The sequence below is a fragment of the Nicrophorus vespilloides genome, unplaced genomic scaffold (genome assembly GCF_001412225.1).
Source record: "Nicrophorus vespilloides isolate i.1.1-1 unplaced genomic scaffold, Nicve_v1.0, whole genome shotgun sequence".
NCBI lineage: Eukaryota > Metazoa > Arthropoda > Insecta > Coleoptera > Silphidae > Nicrophorus > Nicrophorus vespilloides.
In genome coordinates, this window is record NW_017095935.1 from 399,411 (window position 1) to 423,659 (window position 24,249).

A 24,249-nucleotide genomic window follows, 5' to 3' on the forward strand; every position below is an offset into this window, starting at 1 on the left:
ACATTTTGTTACTTTTGTCTAAATATTATAAAAATCCAATAATTTTAGTAATTATATTTATTATTTTTGTTGTCCTGAAATTTATATTCTTTACTTTTAAATGATTAAGTATTGTTGTTTTTGTAGCTGGAAACATTATTTTTGAGACTAAATTTGTTATTTAATTTGAATGATCCTATGAAAATTCAGTATGGACAAGATTTTGAAGAAATCTACAAATATTCAAATTATTTAAATCTTATATTAGTCTATTATATTTGCTTGAGCTGAAACTTCAGTATAACTATTTGATATTCAAGAAAGTTAAGACATATGCAAATTAAGCTAATTGTAATCATTATAGTTCCTGTATAAATTTGCATATTTATTTTCGTTATCGTAACCTTTGCTGGGAGTTATTTAAAAGTTCAAATAGTTAATTAGTAAGGGTTTAGAAGCATTTACTAAATGAAGTAATAGCTTTTCAAAGACTTGCTTATTTAGAAATTATAAATTTTAGTCCTTAGATAAAAACTCTAAATATAGTAATATCCAATTTGTATTCAAATAGTGTTCAATTTACATATTAATTCTCATCGTACGCTTTGATGACTTTTATTACAATTATCTCAATGTTTTTAAATAAACTAATTTCTATATGTTATGTTATTCTTTGTAGAGTTTTAACTTCAATAAGCGTTTTACAAAAAATGAAAATAAGCAAATAATTTTTCGTTTGCTTTCGGATTTTTACATAAAATTCTGCATTTTAATTAGTTTTTTTTTGTTCTTTTTGTCCTTCGTTTCATTATCCCCTTCCTCGAACATCTCGAATCTCATCTCGTCCCCTCTCCACCTCTTTCTCTCTTTTCCCCATCATAGCATGGGTAAAATATTAAAATCAGCCAATATAAATTCCAATAGCACGTTAGTACTACTACAGCGAGAGGTGTCTCCAAAACACGGCCGAATTTTATGCATCACCGGCTCAATTAATGAAATATGTGGAATTGCTTTTCTCCATCCCTCTCAAAAATATATAGATTTTTAATATTGGAACATTTTTAAGAATTATTCATTCACTTTTAGGTAAATGGTGTAATATATAGTCGATTCCGCTTAATTGGTACACCGGTTACTCCGGCCAACCGCTTATTAGGGACAAATCCTAAAGAAAATAACACATATTTACTCCGATTTTACGGGACAATATTCCAGACAGTAATCTTGTGAAAATATTAAAAACACTAATTCTGTATTTTTTTGTGGAACTTTAGATAATTGGGCCAGTCGACTGTATAATGTAAATTCGAGTTTTAAAAAAGGTGAAATCTTTGGAATTTTAATAACAGAAAAAAGCAAACGGCACGAAATACGAGTTTCCGGCGTGAGAATAATTTGGCGGATGCGCCGGGTCCGGACGGAATGATACAAAAGATTTCTTTTGGGCGAACAAAGCCGGAGGGTGCTCTTCACCCCTTTTAACCCGTGTAAATAAATCCGGCACTAGTTCTTCTTCTTTTGCGTGTGATTGTTTGCTTTCTTCTTTTTTTCATTCTCTGTTCGTCCGCTCCGCTAAAGGATAACCCAATTACTTTGGTATTTTGCATTCGCTGGAAACCTGGCATAACGATGTGGGCTGGCAATTACGTGTCTGAGCATAAAAATCTTGTTAATTTCTACCAGTGTACGATGAAAAAGTAACTTGTGAGTGTTTCTGTGAAGTTTGTATTTGTTTAAAGATTGTCTTATTAACTGTCCACCAATTTTGCTAATGTGTGTTAACGAATTATTATACTAAATCCAATAGAATTCTTAAGATATTTGTAAGGTTTCTAATTGTATTGAACTAATTATAATCAGTGAACTATCTTTTTAAATTATTACAACTTTATCTCTGTCTCCTATAGATCACAAGTTTTGTTTTTATGTTTTAAAAAAGTTCCAATGAACGCCATCTATTTCAATACGTGTTGAAATAACATCATTATGGATAATATCCAAAATTTTGACAGATATTTGACGTAGTTAAGGAAAGCAACGTAGAGTAAGGAAGTTATAGTTCAAAGTATCCTAGTATAAGAAGTGATGTAAGATAAGTAGGTAAATAAACGCCATATTGATACCCTCGCCAGTTAGTCCTTAATGCAGAACACATACCTAAAGTAAATTGTCTACTTTATTTATATTGTTTAAGCGTTCTATCAAAATACTCCATCTACCATTCATATTGGAAGTATTTTTAACCTTTACAATCTAGGTTTAATATCAATATTTTCAATCTATCATTCATCATTAAAGTAATTTCTCAACTATGTTTATATTGTCTAGACGTTCTGTCAAAATTCACAATCTTGTCTACTTTATATGGCTCAGGCAATATGTCAAAATACGCCATATACTGTGAGTATTAGCATTAATTTGTTTAGTTAATACCTTTAAATTAAGTCTAAATAATCCATCTATTATATAAGTAAATTGTCGACTTTATCTGTATTTCCTACTCGTATTATCTAAAGCAGCTTTATGGAGGATGGTACAACCATGTTCGGACGTATTGTGAAGTGGCGTGTTATACATGAACGATTAATATAACGTACACTGGTCAGTTCTTTCTTCCTCTGTATGTATTTCAGGGATTTATCGGAGAATTACATTGTATCTCTGCGGCGCTGAGGTTGGGATTAAACGAAAGTTGTTTGCTGTGAGGCCTTATCGTGCACTTGCAGCAAGTTTAAGCGCTGGAAATTACATTTTACTCCCCGAGGGCTGGATTCAATTGTAATTGTGTCCGACCCCCCAGCTGCAATTATCGAATCCAGAGTAATCTATCATCTTTCTTCGATTCCCAACAGCTCAAACGTATTTCCAAAATATACACACATATATGTAGATATACATTATTTGCAAAGTAGATTAATTAATAATGTTTCAGCTCAAAAAATTAGCGCATTAGCTGCGAAAGTAAGGAAGACGTGTTACGAAGTTGCCGGAGGCTGTACAAAAATTTTTATATATTCCCGGTCATACATCACGCTGCAAATTGGCTATCGTTAAAAACGGCACTGGCAGTAATTCACGCAGATGCTTTCAACATACTTTGTGCCCGACTGTCGCCCGAGGAAAGAGCGGCAAATAGATATAATTGGAAATTCATCATTCCTGTCATCAGCCGAGCTCATTTCATATTTAACGCATTTATTATTAATAAGTGCCGAAGGAATATTTGATGGTGTTGATTTTGTCTATATACACTTCATATTTCACACAACTTGTTTCATGAACCCTTTCTGTTTGATGATTGTCTTATGGAGTCATTTGTGATCTATTTTGTTTGAACTTCTAGTAAATTAGATTTCAGTTGAAAATTTCAATAACGTGTACAAATTAATTTCTTTCAGCTACATAATGCTGTTTTCGCAAAGATATTCGAAAGTAATTAAAAAAGTAACTAAATTTAGTGACATGCATATGTTACGGTAAATGTAAGTTCAACTTACATTTACCCACCATTTCTGGGAAATGTATACATTTACCCAATGACGTCGGTAAATGATCATATAGGTAAATAAAATTTATAAGTTATGTCAACCCAAAAACTAATCACGTAGACACAGAATTATTTTATTTATTTATTTACAATTTTACAGATTTAAAACTTTACTAATTACGTATTTTAACCTAACCTAACCATAATATACAATAATTGTATCTCGTATTTATTATTTTCAACTTTTACCGATGTACGTAGGTAGATGTAAACATTTACCAGTAAAAGTAAACACTTGACAGTTGTCAAATTTTAATGACATTGGACTACATAATAACCAGTGACTAAATTGCTATCAACTACATGTTAAAATATATAGTACTTATCAAAATATATACATAGTATACAAAGTAATACTAATTTAAGTTTTTAAAGCAAATCATTCAAAATCTCCTATCTTAAGTACCATACTTGTACATATTACTTGTTAAGTATGTAATAATGAAAATTTTATAACTATAACGGAATAATTGATTGTTATAAGAATATAAGAATTCACTCAAAAATTATCAATTACACTATTTCATACTGTTTGAAACCGGACTAATCGAGGAACTAAATATATTTCTTGTGAACATCTTGACATGCAAACTTAAAGAATAACTTATATTTATTAGCCCTTTGTAAATAAACAAATATAACAAAATTGAGATTTTAAATAATGAAAAAGTCAAAATTATTATTTCATATCCTATTTTCTAGTTGGGTTGTCTTTTTAATATGTATTTTGATACATATATCATATATAAAATAATCCTTAATGTTATGAGACTAAGAATAACTGATCCTAATTAAAATAGTTCAATAGTTAATTTTATGGGACTAAATACAAAATTTTACTCCAAAATACAACTAGTAAATCGAATACTAGTTGTATTTTAGAGTAAAATCGAATACAAGATTTACTAGTTGTATTTTGGAATAAAATTTTGTATTTACTCCCATAAAATTAATAAAATACAACTAGCAAATTGACAAATTTAATTATTTTATTCAATTCGAATACTATATAAAAATAGGAAACTTTATTTTTAAACATAAGTTTCTCAGTTACTTAAAATAAATCTAAACGTCCAGATGTAACTTAATTCAAGAAGTTAATGCATAAGCTTTGTTGTTTGTAAATAATTAACGGTGACGTCTGAATTGTTGCATTTACTTTGTAATGTAAGACGCTGAAACGTTTCGTATTGCAATACTTTAGAGACGATGCAAACGTGCGAAGCGGAAACATTACATTTGAACTTTATAATTTAGCAGCTCCGGCAGCGATGATGAAAGATTTGCAGCGAGTTTCCAAATAAAATTTAGTGTCGTCGTTTTCGCTTTCTTGTATGTGTGTATATGTATAATAGGTATATATGTGTGAGACTGTGTATGTCGGCACACTACGTGACAATTATGTAGCGAAACAATAAAGTGTGCATGGGAGTCATCAAGCAGTTAAGGGTGGGAAACACCGCGGGCGAAGCGCGAAATTAAATTTTCACTTGTGCACATGTGCGTTCCCCGTTGTGTAACATCTGAGCGAAGCTTCCGCCCCCGCATGTCATAACTGCGGGCGGCGATTGACTTTCCGAAAAGTTAATTAAATACCATTATGTCTTCATCGTCTTAGCCGTTCTTTTCTATTTCCTTTTGATTTCCTTTCATGTTTCATAATTTTACTTGAGTTAAGGTAATAATTACATGGTTACCACGATTTTCGGAAGCAAATTTTCTTAAATTACCTAGGAAATGTTCATCGAAGTGAGTATATCTTTGTGTTACAAGAAAACTTCATTTTAGTACATAAATTACTGTATAGATGGCGTTTAGAACTTTAGACTTAAAATTACACCTACCAACTCAATTATAATATATGGGATGAATTAAGATAATTTTGTACAATTAAACTATACACGATAGACAATTAATTTATAATAAATTTTCTATTTACTTATTAAACAAAATATTAATTTATTATATAAAACTTACTAATTACATATCTCATCAAAAAATTGCAAAGAAAAATATAATTAAAAATAAAGGTAGAGGAAATTATTGAAGTTAATATCTTCAAAATTACATTTCTATAGAAAATTGACTATAAGGAAATAGCAAATAATTTGACATTTATATTCTAATTTGTGAATGAATCCTTGTTAGAACAACCGATATGCTTTAAAAACATATATTAGTATTACTTTGTATACTGAAAATACGTATAAAAAATATTTAATATGAACTTTGATTTTATTGAAATTATTAAATGTCCGTAATATTAATTAACGAGGCAGAATATTTAATTGAAATAATCCAATTAATATATTATATTTGTAATGAGATTATACTGCAAACTGAATATATTTAATAAAATCGTATTCAATCGTTCTGTAATTATTGTAGATTTGTATTATGTTTTTATTATAACTTCAAAAACTGCGACTAAAATTTTCAAAATATCGCAGATCGTTTTTTTTATTATTGTGTTACTGTCCTTCGCGTTTCATCTTTCTTTCATGACAAATATAAGTATTAAACTTTTATTGTTGCGACTCGCTCAATGTCATGTCAAAAGGAGAACTTTATAAACTAAATATTGCAAAGGAGTAAAAAGTAGGAAACGTGGATGGTCGTAAAAATGTTTATATTTTCTTGTGTAGCAATAACTAAATTCCTTACATTTTTTTTAAATAATACAAATTTTACAGAAAATGAAAAAGGGAATTCACCTAAACATGGTTTTTCATTCCATTTTTTTATAATCGGAAAAATATAGAAATATTTTGAATGAATGTTTTAATAGATAATTTTAATAATACAATAATAACTTAATTTATTATAATTTTGCATATAAAGTTAATAAATAGTTAGTAATAAATAAATTAAAAATATTTTGATATTTGTCTTTAATTCTGACAAATTCTTTACTTTCAATGAAATTTAAACCGGTTTTCGAAAGAATCTTTTTTTTGCATATTTCAAGTTATATACCTATTTTTCGGACTATAAGACGCATCTTTTTTACATAGAAAAATGGACTCAAATTTGTTCGTCTTATGGTCCGAAGGTAACATTAAAATATGTTTTTCAATAAATCGTCTCTAAATTTGAAGTGCGTCTTATCGTCCGAAAATACGGTAATAGATTCTTATTGATTATTGTATTGAACCTCGTATAGTACGGCTTCTATCAGTGCGGATTCACCATAGTACGGTAGTAGAAAATTTAAAATTAAACTAAATTTTAATGGACCTGAATAGAAATAGATTCTAAAAAATTAGTTCGCACATTTTTTTTTCTGCAAAAATGATCGTTTTTTATACGTTTTTTTATTTAGACCAATCGTGGGATCTGGTTTCAAACAATACGGATTAACGATTACCAGCACTATGCGAGGTATTGTACTTTTATGTAGATTAGAAACTAAATTAACTGTAGAGCATAACAATAAGAAAATTGGAAATTTTATACAAATTAAATCCGAATTACTTTCATTATTTATAAACCAAACATTCTTTTTTTATATAATTTCTGTTCAATAAATCTATTTTCCTATTAAGGAAATACTTACAGTGTACTGTGTACTGTTTTTATTGTAATTATTTATGTAATTTTATGGTTTTTATAAGAAGTGTTTCTATTATTATATTTTATATAAGAAACAATGTTTTATTATTGACGTAGTTTAAGTAGAAACTTTAAAGAAATCCAATCAAGAACGTGCGCTATTAATGTTCTTCAAGTACCTAGTACACGTGTAATTTTAGGTTAAAATTTATGTAACACGTAAACATAAAATTCAACGAGAAATGTTTATTCATTCGGGCTTAAGATCACTATTATCGTTTTTTACGATGTTCTTACCACAATGTATGTTACAAACACAGTTTCAACAATGTTGTCTCATCGAGAATTCATAGCCTTTTCTACAGTAACATTATTAGATATTATTAAAATATCCTTTCAATCTTTATCATTATTAATAAAAAAATATTGCATATCTTTTAAAATATTCAATGATTTGTCAGGTTTGTCAATATTTCCTAAAAAAACTTCAAAATATTTCCATTTGTTTTCCATCTAATTCTTAACCAAATAATTTTTCATTGTAATAATATCTAGTGCAATTATTTAGACGAATAATGTATATATTTTTGTGGTAATTTCGGTATAAAAACATAAAATAATAGATTTTCAATATTTAATAAGTTTGAAAAATAAGAAAAATATAATTGTAATTTAATATGGACATGATAGGACGATATAATCTGGTTCTTTTCTTTGGTAAATAATGATATGCATTGATATAAATTTGCTCAGTTATTTAATAAATTTGAACAGTAAGAAAAATAAACTATATAGAAAAATCATTAGTGAAGACAATTATTTGGAGCTGTGTAAAAGTACAAGAGGATGTAGTGGATTTATAGGCGGAAGGGAAAAATGGGAATTATTATTAAGACAATTATTCAGGAGTGCAAGGGCAGAAGGAAGCGGAGAAAAAAAAGAAATGACAAAGAATTTAAAATAATGACGACGTAATCTGCGAGTGCAAGTAATTCACGAGAATTTACGGTACGGCCGCATTATGCAATGCAGTTCTATTTCTTCGAGTAGCTACAAAGACACACAAAACAAACACAAAAAAGAGGAAGGTTTCCCGGAAAGTAGCATTATAAACAACTAGAAGCGTCGAGTTGTAAAAGGATTGCGCATAATTGAGTCCTCCTCACTGTTTTTATCACATTAGAGACTTGATGCAATAACAGATTGAACTTTCCGGTTAATCCACCCAAAATCACTTTACAATGCGTATAATGTGAGGGGACATTGAAATGGTAATGGAAGAGGGGACCACAGTTGTAATCCTCACACATAAGGTAATCGAGATAAAGTAATGGGCTTTCAACTGTGCAAGGGATAATGTAATGAGACGACATTTTATTTGTTCTTCAAAAATCTATTTATTCTTTTGAAATGGGTAAAGAAGAATAAAAATGTTATCTTCTGTGTTTATTTTTTTAGATTTTGACAATAAAAAAATCTGTTTATTCTTGGTTTTTGAAATGAGGAAGTAGGAAAATGGGCTTCAGTCAATTACACCCGCGAAGAGAGATTATTGATTCCGCGTAGAAGAGCTGCAAAGGCTTGATTGATGATCATGCATGGGTGCATTAGTGCTATGTATGAATAGATGGAAAACTATTGAAGTGGAGCTTTTGATAAACATACATATATAGGGGGGCATGTGCATCCAGCGTTCTGTTTCACCTCCATTTTCCGCGGAATATAATTAATTATAGCGTTCGCTTCCATCGCGATATTTGGTAATTTCCAACCCTTTATTCCTCGTCTCTGTAAATCCGTGTGCATGCGACCGGATGTCATCAATATTTTCAATTTAGAACAATTTGAAACTAAAATCTACTATCTCTGGATTATCCTAAATTAATTTCATAATTACGTCAATCAATTAGAAACAACAACTAAATAATAATTAAGTTGTGAAAGTATAAGGCCTCGTGCAAGTATTGTTTGAAAAATTTAAACTTATAATTAGAATTAAGTGAAAAAAAAAATAACAATTATGAAAAAGTACTTTATTTCCTATAGTTTATTTAGTTGTAATTAGAAATATTCATTTTTATATAAGAATTATTTATCTTTATCAGTTGTCATTAATATTTTTCAATTTAAAACAATTTAAAACTAAAATCTACTACCTCTGCATTATCCTAAATTAAATATTATAATTATATCAATCAATTGGAAACAACAACAAAATAATAATTAAGTTGTCAAAGTGTAATGCCTCATACAAGTGTTGAGTGAAAGATTTAAAATTAGGTATAAGTGAATACAAATATGGAGTATAGAAATAGTTTCTGAAAAACATTGAAACTTTGATGGAGAAGTTATCCAAATAGATAGAATATAGGAGGCTATTGAAAGAAATAGTAGTACATACCAAAATATACTTTAATGCAACATAAATATTTCAGTTAAAAATCTTCTCTCCAATAAATTAAAGGATTTATTAGCATTTCAGAAATTGTTAACAGTTGTAAGAATAACTGAATTGTTGTAAGAATAATTTCCTTTTGGTCTATAAACAATAAATGATAAAAGAGTTAATATTATACAACAGTTTCAATCTTCGTAATTCCATATTTTCTCTGCTTGGAAAACTTTGAGGAAATCTATAAGTTACAGATTGTTTTCATGTATTTATGTTCTGTCACATTGATTGATTGATTGATTATTACAATATTATTTTCTATTATGAAAATTGCGAGAAAATTATTGGAAAAGTTTATTACAAAAAACTCGTTTTTTATATTATATTGTAACATAATTGAAATTTATTGTAGCAAGAAAATATTTATGGAATATGTGTTTGATTTTATATACATTCTTTTAAATTTATTTCTTTGTCAACACATTATGTACTTGATACTTTTTTTTGTAGAGGAGAGGAATCCTTACATAGGGACTATGGGATTCTTACCGCACTAAAACCTCTCTTCTTCTTCGTCAGCATACAGGACCTGTATCACTGTACTCTGTGATGCTGATTGTCTTTGCCTGTTTGGCACTTTCCTTGGATCATGCTAGTGCTGGTCTCCACTGCCACTGTCCTCGTAGGCCCTCTGCAGCCTCCGCTCATCTTCTTTACTCAGTAACACCTCTGTTATATATGCTGCTACAATCTCCCAGCTCTCTGCACTCTTCAGCATTTCGCACACAATAATTTCCGGCTCTAACAGAACTCCCAGTTCTGCCTCTGCCTCGTGTTTTCTTCTAAGCCATCTGCAGCACCTAAAAAGCGTGTGCTCAGGGCTATCGTCCTCCTCACAGTATCAGTACCTTTCGTCTTCCTTCTTTGCAATAAAGTGCAGGTACTTGTCAAATCATCCATGACCTGGATAGCGCCTGGCTCAGGTGAAATGTTGTTTCGCCGTGCTTTCTGCTTATAAAACTCTACTTGTGGGATTTGTGCTTAATACTAGATTTAGGATACCAGCCATTCTTTTTACGTTGTCAATCTCACGTTGACAGTTTTCTTGGTGGAACTAAAATTAAGTTCGTAAACCGAGGTATTATTTGTTTTGTATTTTTGTTCGAGAATCTAATATATTTATTATCCCAGAATCTAATATATTTATTGATGTTTTGGATTCGATCTAAATTAGATCCAATATATTTCATAAAAAATATATTTAAATATATTATCATCTAATAAGATTTGCTTTTGATTCAATTGTTAATAAATATGTTATAGACAATTACATTTTTACATCATATAGTTTATATTTTACTTTAGAAATCTTTGATATGGATTTCAATCCGATTTTTCTCTTTCTAACAAATAATTGGCTACCAAACTTATAAGAAAGATAATTATGTCAGGCAATTTGTGCGTGTGCTTTTGGCGTATTGTTAAGACGGAAAGTCCAAAGGGAAAACCGAAAAGGGATTTTATTGATTAGGCGTTTCGGTCCCAAGTGGCATCAAGCTAAATCTAAGAATCAAACAAATGTTTAATCGTTTAATCCCAAACTAAATATATATAGATATACAAGTTACGTATAACAGAGAGAAACGGAGAAGGTTTAATCTGCTGTATTCAAGGAAAACCGCAGGAATTTTGCGACCTCCTCCCTCGGCGCTGCACGAGATCCGCAAGTCGGTACACTTTAGACATTATACAACCCACATTCAACCCTTAACTTTTATTTGTACGTAAAATCTCCGCAATATATATATATTTCCAGCGTTATATCCTCGCAAAACGTGGGGATTGTATTTGTATTTGAAACCGTTTGTTTTGTCAGTTAAGATCGACGAAAATCACTATTGATTTTGCCCGAATTGAAATGATCGATCAGCTGCGGATGCGGAGCCCTGATGAATTTTTCATGTGTATTCTACAATCCGCAGTTCGCGTCGCCTCGGTTTAGTTAAAATTTACATCCGCAGCTATAATTAGCATACGTCTCGTGCGATTCTATACTTGGTAATTGACACGTACACCGTGCATATTTATACTATTTTCCGCAATGAAACTGCACTGTATTGACCTATTTCATAGAAAATTGTACTTTGGTTTTTAAATAGAAAATAATATTAGTTATAGATTTTTTTTGGGAATTATTTCAATTTTTGCTTCCTTCTGTTCGGATTCAATATTTGAAAAATTCAAATCAAATTATTTTTTATTAAGCAAAATAAAAATGAATTCTATAAAATGAGTACACACATAGTGTGCTGTTTATTTGTATAAAGTTTTAAAGTCTTCGATTAGTCCGCTTTCAAATAGTGCGGGATGTTAGCGGAACAGATTATTACTGTATTTAGCTCCTCGTTTAGTCCAGTTTCAAACTCTCCGGGATATTCGCAATAGTGATTACCCGGACTATGCGAGTTATTGTTATAATTAACTATATTATTTAACAAAATTTATATATAAAGAAGTTTTCATATAATTTTCAGTACAAATTAAATATCAACTAATATATTTTTCACATTATTTGTATCCAAATTGATAAAAAATCAATTTATAAAAAATAATGTAATTAAAAGTTCTGAATAATTTTATAATAAACATGAATATTTATAGTAATAATATTTTTTTAATGAAATAGTTTGTGCGTATGCGGACGACATTTAATTTTCCATGTGGATTATGTAAAGAGTTACATTTGAATAAATGCATATGCATGCCATTATAAATTTGACTGTAATTGCATCTCTATACGTATATAAAGTTTGTATTATTTTTTTGCTAACTGAAATATAATTTGTGCCAGAAGAGAAGGGCCGAAATGTGGTATGATGATGCCCTAAGAATGTAACGAACTCTCCTCCCCATTAGTATCAGCCCTTCAACAGCGCGAAACGCGATACACACCCTTACGGAACGGCCAACATTTACTTCTTCATTTTTTTAATAATGTAAATATAGTAGAATACATTTTCGGATTGAATTACTCGGCTCCTTTATATACGGAATAAATCAACATTTCCCCTCAGAAAGATATGCCCCGGTGCATCTAAAAATAGGTTTATATTTTAGGGCGGAAAGGTGTTTTTTTTTTGCTTCTTCGTCTTCTCTTCGTTTATTTGCAAAGTTATATCAATATCGTTTTGCGGTTTCCGATAAATCCGAATGTTATTTATAAATCAGAATATCAGTTCACGTCAGCAAAGTCAATATTATTTGAATTAATTTTAAGTCGCTATAAACATTCTTGATGTATTTATATAATTATTATGTTTCCCCTTGATTAAATTCATAGACAAATATTAATAAGTGTTTTTTAGTAGAGTTTACAGTTTCGATCAGTCCGAATTCTCAGTTTGAAACAACTTTATACAGTCAAGTTTCTTTTTGTATATATTTAGTTCCTCAATTAGTCCGGTTTCAAACAGTCCGGGATATGATACAGATACATTGATATATATAAAATTTAGTTAATAAGTTTTAGAAATTTTACAAGTAAGAAGAAAATTTCAGGTTTTTATTTTTCTAATTATTAACTTTTTAATCGTAATATAGATGTTAATCAATACAAAAACTTTGAATAATGATTATTTGTAAATAAGCCATGTATACTTAGTCGTAAACATACACAATTTGGTGTTTCAAGTACTTGGCGAGTATCGCGTTTATTCATAATTATTTGAATGTATTACTTTTATGTCGCTATGAAGTAAAAATTTATATTATTATTTTTCCCCTTGGTTAAGTTCATAGACAAATACTAAGTGTTTTTAGTACAGTAATACCTCACATAGTTCGGCTTCGATCATTAAGAATTCACTGTTTGATACAACTTTCTACAGTCAAGTTTATCTTCATTATGTTGTATTATTTATTTTTCAATCTTAAGAATGTAAAACTTTGGAACTAATAATGATTTTAATCAATGGATAATGATGGATTTAAATATATTTCAAATAGAAAAGTACAAATTTTATGAAATTGTATTTAAATTGTTGAAAAAAAAAACTTTGAATAATGATTTGTCATATTTACTTTTATAGTCGTAAAAATATAAATTTGGCTTTTCAAGTACTTGACAAATATGTTTATTCATAATCATGTGTTTGGTAGTAATTTGACAGATAATAACTCAAAAGTGAAAAAGTTAAATGCAAGATTTATCTTACAGATTGATGTTGAATAGAAAACGTAAAGTGATTTACAATGCATCAGATAATAAAATAATGTGTTTGGAATTTCGCTTGCTTGGATGCACATTTCCATAGGAAATTTAAATTTGAAATGCGACCAGAGGGTAAAATTTACGGAGAGACTGCGATATATAAATAAATTTCATTTACCACCGTTCTCTTTCCATTACTCTCCAAGCCTCGGTGACTCTTGATTTGCGCGGCTGAATTGTTGCTCACCGGAGGATTAACGAGAACTATGCAAAATCCATGTTCCATACCGAGCGCAAAAATACCGGATAATAATCATCGTCGTAATGATCGTCGATCGATGCCACCGAAATAATTGTTATGCAAATTATACACGTATTCATGAGCGCTTTTATTTATTAGCAGCATGAATTAACAGCATTGCCAATAAAAAAAAATATGAAATTCCGCCAATAATTTCATTATCTCACATATGTGCAGATTTGCAATTCAATATTTATACTCTTCAATTTGCGTGCGTTGAACGAACGTTATTAAAAAAAAATGGACTAAAAAGATTGTAATAAATTCTCGAGTATAATACGCATAATACAATACAAAAATCGTTTTATTATTTATATAATTCGACTGTATTATCCACAATTTATACTCACTTCAGCACACAAAACTGAAGGTTGCGTATTATATTCGAGTGACAATGATCAAAAGTGTTATTTAAGTTTTGTAAACTACTGATTTTAATATCATTGTTTCGAATATAATACGCACATTTTTTAGTAATTTCTCACAAAACTGGAGAATGCGTATTATACTCGAATACAACAAGAATATCATTTTCTTTGTTGGACAAATGCATTGACATTTGAGTTAATTGAGTTAGTACACTCACTTTAGTTCACAAAAATGGGGATGCGTATTATACTCGAGTGACTATTATTAAAAGTGATATTTCAAAACATTATAGTTTTTTTTTATTAAAAGATTAAGTTTTGTATACTGTCGACATTTGTACCTTAAAATCTCGAGTATAATACGCACAAGTTATGCTCATTTTTGTTCACAAAATAAATAGATTACGTATTGTATTCGAATAAAAAAAATATTATTTTTGATATTGAAAAAAAATATCATATACATTCGACTATATTAAACACAATTTATACTCACGTTAGCACCCAAAAATGAAGTTTGTGTATTATATTGACAATGACAATGATTAAAAGAGATATTTTACATTATGTTATGTTAAAAGTTTAAGTTTTGTAAACTTATACCATAGTTTCGAATATAATACTCACAATTTTTAATAATTTATCTCAAAACAGAAGGTTGCGTATTATACTTGAATACAACAAGAATATCATTTTCTATGTTGGACAAATGCATTGACATTTGAGTTAATTGCCCATAACTTACACTTACTTTAGATCACAAAAATGGAGATTGCGTATTATATTCGAATCACTATTATTGAAAGTGATATTTCAAAACATTAACGTTTTTCCAATATTAGGAATAATCACAATGCTTAAGTAAAAAATTACACTAAAAATTTTAAAAAAATTTGGTGCGTATTATATACGAATTTGATTTTTTTCGCGTTAAATCAATCAATTAATCAATTGCGACACGAGCTGTACACGAGTGCGCAAAATTCCCCAAGGTAATTTACAGTTGAAACTGTATGTTTCTGGTAAAAAAATGTTGGGTTGGGAGCAGATGTAACTGAAACCCATCTCAATGTCTAAGCTGCGATTACAATTAAGACACAGCACCACCCCTATTACGAAATCGAGTTTGTAACGATTTGAATTGCTGATGGATAAATGGCGTTATTAATTTCGATTGGGACCTAATCTCGGGTTTACGGGATGACGACGATCATTCATCAATCATCCGCTTCGCGGGGGAAGTAAAAAAATGTGTGTACTTAAGAGTGAGTGAGAGAGAGAGAGAGAAGTTGAGGAAAAGTGCTCGAGGCCTCTTGTAGTTGGGGCTATTGAATTATACAACTCAATTCGACGCCCTTTCTATCTTCATCCTTACATCATCCCCTCGCAGGGATAGGCATCGTTTTAATTCAAATGTGAGGGCTCTAAGGAAGACATAAGGGTAATTGGGAAAATGGAATCGACATTAATTAGAATCCGCACCGCGAGTTTCATGCCCCGCAACTATCTATCCTCAAATCGAATATTGCTGCTTCTCAACTGACTATCCCTATACTCGATCCAGTAAACTAATATGCTATATTCCTGAATTCTTCTTCGCTTCGATACTTTAAACTCGTAGCCTGCATTCTACCAACAGAAATTTCCCAATCAGCTGAAGCTCTCGGGCAATCTGCATAATTTTTATTCCGCGTAAATTGGCTGGGACGGACTTTGGGGGCGAGCGTAGGGATTAAGAGGTTGCCGATGTTGAATATGCATGAGGCGGCCGGTGAACTTGCACGAGGGTTGGACACAGCACATCCCCCCATTCGCCATCCAGACCACTCGACTTTGAAGTGCTTTTAATTAACTCGATTTCTTCTGCACGTTTTCCCCTAGCACGAAGACACTAAAAATAAACGAAATCACTGTTTTCATTTATTTCCACCTGCGTATGGATGTCGAAGTAATATTGATGTTGGTAATTAATTTTTTGCGTTTTGTTTTGCAGGAATTCGCCACCCTTACGAAGGAATTGAACGGCGCCAGGGAGCAGCTTCTCGAACGGGAAGAAGAAATTTCCGAACTGAAAGCAGAGAGAAACAACACAAGAGTGAGTATTTACTTTTTTTTTAAATATTTTGTAATTTAAACATTTTCATTCGAATATAAATCTGATACATGGTAAACCACAGCCATAAGTACTTACATTTCAAGAAGTACTTGACAATTACTTGTATACGCACAATACAATTTAGTTGTTATTTTATAATGAAATAATTACAGCAATATACGTATTTAGCATCGTAGTCATATAAAAAAAAACTATTTGAGATAGAGTTGCTAAAGGAATTAATTTCAACATTTGAAATTGTCATCGTCACATTTTCATAACATGAAATATTCTAAAAACGGCTCTTTACTCTGAATTATAGATCTTTTTGTGCGTTTTTAAATTTCTCGACTAATCCAGTTTCAAACTTTCTGGGACATTGACGGGACATATTTATAATTAAATCTTGATTACCATTGATTTCATTTAAAATAGTTTATTTTACGTTTAAATACAACAGCGAATAAACCACTCCAAAAACATGAAGAGTAAAGTAAATATTACAGCTCGTGCTTAATTCAATTATGAACTAAAAGTTTACAATGTGAATAGTTGTTGATGAGTTTATATGTCGGAAGAGTATTACTATCTTTAATTACTTAAATTGGCGTCAAAATTGAAACCGATGAAGCTTCCTGCATATAGGAGTGCGCAGATTAGACTAGACATTCAGAGTGTGGACAATTCGGTGGTGGAAGTGGTGGTGGTCCGGGGTGAGCACAACATTTAATTTAATTAATTGAAAGGGGGCGTATGGACACTGGAAAAGGGCATTTCGTTCCGGCGTTAATTAACGTTGAAACACAGTTGTGTTTTTCCTTTGTCCCTTTTTCTGCGGCGCATAAAAAATGGGACGAATGCTTCTAAAACACTTTTTTCCTCTTTCGATTCTGGTTTATATTTTATGTATGATGTATATTAATTTGCATTACATATTCGTTTCCTGATTTTCCCTTCATGTTGCATATTCGGGTTTGAATTGGACGCAAGCCATAAGACCCTTTTATTTTCATTTCAACGTCTATAAATTATGTGAATTAGCTTCGACCGAATAGGCTGTTCGGAAATAGACGATTCTATTTTCATAAGTATGAGGATTATTCGAGCAATAATCCTAGTAATAGTTCCTGTATTTTATACAGCTGACTCAGCTGTCATTTACAACGCCATCTGTTTTATAGTTTTGAACTATATTGAATTATATATTAAGTGCTAAATTTGGAAAGTTGGGACTGTTAAAATTGTATAACTTATTGAAGCTGTTAGGATAATAGAAGAAGTGTTATTAATAACTGAACTATTTACATTTATTAAGAGGTTATATTTCTAATTGGCTAGTCTTTCGATTGTCTACTTAGAGATATTTTATGTCAAATTAACATGTTTGACAGTTTAGAAAAGTTAAGTGTTATATGTTAAGATGTCAAAGTTCTGGTTGAAAGCCAATTAGAAATAAAACCTCTTAACAATTATAATGATTGATTTAAAATATGTCAAATGTAGAGGAAAAGAAGGAATCATAATAAATACGATTGTAAGAAAATCCATAATGCATAAGAATAAAAAAGAAATGTAAATCGGCTCGAAGCTTAATTAATTTCGCCATCAGAGAGGAGCTTTGAGCGTAATGGATACGTTAATATTTTTGTCGGTTAGACGAAATTAAATGTCAGAGGTCGAGCGCACCAAAGGGGATAATTGAAAACGAAACGAGAAGTTTTCGCTTTAAGTTTGTCTTTGAGCAAGAAATGCGACGTGTTCGGGTCCGCAAATTAATTACCTAAAGAGGAACAAGAAGGGAAAGAAGTCCCTGTGCAAATATTTAGTTTCCTTTTGGTAACACTTACATCTGAGCTCATAATTGTATTTAAATTGTACACACATTTTTATTTCTGTTATTTCTTCCTGTGTTTTTTAATGGTCAGTATTATGCTAATTTAATTGTGAAACAAAATTTATATTATTATTTATTTTCTCATTTCGTTATATAATCTTAGTTATTACAATTATGTAGAATTGATCACATTAACGTACATAATTCGTTCAAATTTTTTTGCCCAAATTATTTGTTAACCGAATATCAATTTCGCAGTTCGAACTATTTTTTAACCAGTATTTTAATTTTCCATTCAACATTGATCAAATGAGTTGGGCGATCGGTTAACGAACATAATCAGTTCAAATTCGCTACTAAAATTTTTCGTTAACTGAATATCAATTTCGCAGTTCGAACTATTCATTAACTGATCACCCACTGTATTTTAATTTTCCATTCAACATTGATCAAATGAGTGAACGATCGGTTAACAAACATAATCAGTTCAAATTCGCTACCCAAATTGTTCGTTAACCGAATATCAATTGCGCAGTTCGAACTATTCGTTAACCTATCACCCACTGTATTTCAATTTTCCATTCAACATTGATCAAATGAGTGGGCAATCGGTTAACAAACATAATCAGTTCAAATTCGCTACCCAAATTGTTCGTTAACCGAATATCAATTTAACAAGCAGCTTAAGCTTCATACAACCACTAGCATTAGCTTTTAAAAGTAAAGTCACATGCTATATTTTAATTGTCCCTTGAAAAGTTTGGATTAATTTCATAGTTTCGCTTTAAAATTGTATTTTTTTATAAGAATTTAAAGTATTTTATTAAAATACAAAATAACTTTTAAATTATATAAGAATGTTGTACTTATATACCAAAAATATGCTTGAAATCATACAAATTGTTTAGTTGGAAATCTACAAAAGCTTAACAACTCAACGAGTAAATCGAATATATGAATAAATTGCAAATATTGTAAAACTGCCGATATTTTAAACCTATACCATGTCAACAATTTTTTAATCAGTACGCAAATAAAAAATAATTACAAAATGTAAATAATAATATATTGCATGATTGAACATATATGTTTTTATATATATTGCAATTGCAAATATACAAATTTGGTACGATTGCGGCTATGATGTAGTAAATGCACAGCTGCAATATTTACAAATACACATGCGTTACATTGTGTTTGATTATCGACGAATAATTATGATGAACGGTTTTGTATTTGTTCTGCATGTGCTCGTTCATATTTTTTTTTTTTTGCAAATGTTTGTTTTACAAATACGTTCATTTTTCTCTGTTTGTCATCATTATTAATAGTTATTTCTATTCGCACTTTTTAATTATCCGTTTGACGTGCACGTGTTTTAAACAGTTGGGTTTTAAAGAACTTTATTTCTAGTTGGACATGTTATTGATGACTAGACAATACATTCGTATATAACGATTAAATCTGATATTCTATTTTTATAAAGTATTTTTTTTACTAAAATCCGTTTTCTAAAATAGTCAAATGCTGTAAAAAAAATGGGACGTTTCTTTTTATACCATTCACAAAAATAAAGTTATGAGTTAAAACTTTCTTAGGTTTTTTAGTTAACTTAGTTTTCTGCATTTTTTTGTAATAGTATTTACTTCATTGTAGATCAATATAGTAATTATTATTTCTTGAAAATTCCTTTTTTGTTGTTGATATAGACTGATTTAATCCTAAAAGTGACTTAAGTTAATTAGATTTATTTGTAGTTGAATTCTGAAACTGATAATGTGCATATTTTTAATTATTTCTACTGGTTTTATGTAATGTGACCATTTATATTTTTCTATTTTACTAATGAAAATACAAAAAAATAAACACTTGAAAATAAATAATTTATTTGGTCTCATATTTTTCCGTAGAACAAATTTGCTTATGTATATTTGCAGTTGATTTGAAATGCGAATGAAATTCTTGGCATGATTTCTGAAAATTTACTTTCGCAAGTAACATGGATTTTGTACTAGGACTTTCAGTTGTGTTTTTTCGCTTATCCACAACTTTCTATGGGTACATTTGTGTTGTTGTATCTTGTTTAGAATCAATAAATCCTTCTTCTCATATAGATAATATATTTAAATTTGCCCATTCAAGTATTCTACAAAATCTACTACTCTTTCTAAAAATGGGATATTTTGGCGTCCCGAAGCTATGCTTGGGGACAACGGGGCAACAGTCACTTTAGTTCTACTTCTTTTTGGGTATTATGATAGAAAACTAATAGTATCAAAAGATCTAAATATGTTTTTGGTTTTTATTCCAAAATTGTTCAAAATTCGAATTCATGTTTTTTTTTATAAGAATGAAGCATAAAATCGTATGAAAACAATGAAAATACAAAACAATATGATAATATTAACTTCATTTGTAGTAATAACAACAAGATTTTACAAAATGAAGAAGAAATAAATGAATTACAGAAAAAATATAATTGTACTCAAATTTTCTGTTACATAAATCAGACTAAACAAATATTTATATCATAATAAAAGCATTTCTTGGATGAAAATCATTGTTTGAGTAAATATTTTACCACTAAAAAGAACGTAATGTATGTTTCTAATACAGTTCGAGAAAGGCTTTATGAAAATCGAGGAATCAATAAGTTTATTTTAGTTTGGAATTATTTGTTAACTCAGGTGTTTGAGAACCGAAATTCCACTGAAGATATAAATTTATAAAATTGATACAAAAAAATGAAGGGTTTGTGATGACTTGTAAAACTGTATGAATAAAATTGTTCTAATATTTTGATTGAGAATCGAAATTGAAACAAATATAAATGAAAATTGAATCGGGTGCAGTTGATTTTCACGCCATAACAAAATGAAATCGTTCATATATCAAACAATGCCAATGCTTGGAAACATCATGACGTCCAATTTTAATTCGTGATTAAATTGTGTCCATGATTTATATTTTGAAATTATTTCGCAGCGGCATAATGGAAACGTATACAAAAATATAAAAATTAAAGTAATGCTTGTCTGCTGCAGCGCGAAAAAACATGTGTGCAGGACAAAATAAAAACAGCAACAACGGACAGAAAGAGTATGAAAAATTCTCTTTTTTTTCAGTTTTGTTTTGAATGACGACGAGTCGCCGTCCTCTCCCACCCCCTGAGCTTATCTAAATTTATGACAAGGGAATAAATTACAAACAAACGCACATACGTGTAGTAAAACTTTAACAACGAGCCCCTAGCATTGGCTACATAAACATAAACGAAATATTACACTAATTATTTTTTTCGTACTGGAACTTTCCGTTCTTTTCCTCGTAATGAGATTTAAAGCCAGTTTTTTTTTATTTTATACCGAATGGTTTTCATTTCCCAATCGAATTATTGCTACTTATGTAAAGCGCTTTTTAAAGGACGAATGAAATGGTAATTGAATTCAATCTTCCTGTATTTTTTTTGTTATTATTTCTTTCTTGATAATAAAAAGGAAATTCGCCGTCGGATTTTCTCTTTCGTTGTTGTGGCAGTACAATTGGAGATGATTGACTGCTGTTTAAGATTATCCGCTCCGGTGGAGGTCTGAAGGGCCTTTTCGTATGGAATAAATTGAGAAGAAGAGGGTCAAGTCGCACCTCGATTGAGGACACGCAATTCTAGATGGCAGAAATATGCCAATAAATTTGTCTTTCGTTAACCTATTTATTTATTTCCTGATCATTCATGGTTCTGTCAATAATCGTATATTTTTCATTACTTACATGATAAACGTATTTAGTATGTAAGATCAATATGCATAAATAGACTTATGCTAAGAGAATTATTACGAATTTATAGATGAAACTAAACGGAAAATTAACTTGTAAAGTTTTACAGCTTTTAAATTGACATAAAATATGTACAGGCAGGTCAAAATTGAAGAGTAATTTAAAATTAATTATAGCTTTTTGTGTATTTTTTACAAATTTATGTAGAACTATAAAATTTACTCTAAATTTCAAACCATGTTTATACTATGTTTTTTTTTTATATAAAGCGAAAAGCTTAAAATGCACTCTTTCAAAATGATATTATATAAACAAGAAATATGTATGTAAGTATTGAAAGGTATACAAGATATTTTAAATAAACAAGAAAAATGATTTGTTATATTTCCAACTGACTTTTTTTTTATAACTGGATAAAGTAAATAAATGGGCAGGAACTTCCGGCTCCGGAGCCGCATGCGGCTCTTAGTTATTGCTCTAAGATTCAAAAAGGATGTCGAGAATCTGGTACGTCGTTATGATTTAGTGTTTAAAAAGATATACAATTCTGATCATTTATTTAAAAAAATAGGAGTTAAATAAATACAATTTAGAAGAAGTAATCAATAAGTAAAAAATAGTCGAATGAATTAAATATTTTACATATTCTATTTGTAGTTTTATCCACATTTGTTACTGGATACTAACTATTCGTTAATAATTGATAAGAACTCTATTAACAACTCGAAAATTATAAAGAAAATGTTGAACATATGAAACTTAGTTGTAAATATGTACGTAATCGTTAATAAACTATATATTTGTAGTGTATACAAAGGTATCTCAGTGTATGTACAATGTGTCGATAATGTAACGCACATAGAAAGGCATAAAATATAAATCACCCTCAGAGTCGGGAGCGTAAATAAATCAGGGGGTGATTTATGCCATATGACACTCCGGGGAACGGCGAAACAATATTTGCATACTAATTCGACGTTGCGGTTCGCTCTCAAAAAAATAAAAAGAAAACACTGGATGGTGGAAAGAGTATTGATGCAAAAAAAAGACTAGAAATAAACGTGCGACGGCGTTAACTGGATATTATTATTATTTTTTCCACTTCAATCGAATCTCGTTGTGGCGAGAGAAAAGAAAATGTTTGCCACGGAGTTAATATGCGATGCCTGTGTGGATACGGGGCGGAGGGTGGGATTCGGTGCGAGGAAATTGAAATTATTGACGCGCCACCCTCATCTCATGCGTGAAGCCGCAGAATGATTAGCACGATATGATGTGGAGCGAGAAATTAATAACAGCTAAAGCAGCTAAACGCACCAACACGCTCCAAATCCAACCAACCCCCATATTCCCAACCCCTTCGGTCGCATATTGACAAACCGCATGATGCCAACCTGACAAGCATCCCTGAAACATCCAACTCTCGCATACTCTTCCTCCTTCACCACCTCGACGCTCGAAGAAATATTTCGAATTATTCACGGGAAGTGAGCGCCTAACAATAAACACGTATATTCGGTGCGAGATGTGGAATGGTGTGGCCTGTGCGCTATGCGAAGAGCTATTAGTTTCCAGCAAAAATTGTTCAATCCATCACAGGTTGGCATTGAAAAATCATTCTGTTTATTTGCTCTTCATGCCTATGATTAATACTATTCCATTTGTACATTCCACTTATCACTTATACTCATAATTACTCCATCAAGATGACATTGACATTTGAATTTCTGTAGATAAATAAAGTTATGGTAGTCATAGAAACAATTCTATATACTATTACTATATTTGATACAGTAGAACATCTTTTCCAATAAAAGTAATAAGATCATTGTTTAATTAAAACAATGTATGAAATAGCTCGTGTGTTCTAGTTTCTTAACAATTACTGAAAGATATATTTATCAAATATTTCTTTGAACGTATGATAATATTATTCCATCACCTATACCAGAGGTTCCCAAACTTTTTTGTGTCGTAGACCCCTTTCCATGTTTTTCGTTTTTGGGTAGACCCCCTACTTACCTGATATTGTTTTTTTGTAAATTTATTATTTATATTCGGACATCTTTATAATTATTAAGATCTTTGCTCTTAGACTGCGCGTATGCTCGTAACAAGATGATACTGGTATATCATTATGTGCAGGTTTTTACAAGTTCAAAATGTATTGCGACCACAAAGCGAATGCCTACAT

The 24,249-nt window shown here is 30.3% G+C and overlaps 1 protein-coding gene across 14 annotated transcripts in view; it reads left to right on the forward strand.

Moving 5' to 3' along the window:
- Nucleotides 1-24,249, forward strand: part of LOC108568845 (liprin-alpha-1) — a 114,270-nt gene that overhangs the window by 74,401 nt on the left and 15,620 nt on the right. For all 14 annotated transcript variants that reach the window (XM_017930168.1, XM_017930172.1, XM_017930175.1 and 11 more), the window contains one exon: nucleotides 16,346-16,447. In XM_017930168.1, the coding sequence (XP_017785657.1) occupies nucleotides 16,346-16,447 (102 nt within the window). The remainder of the gene's footprint in view (nucleotides 1-16,345; nucleotides 16,448-24,249) is intronic.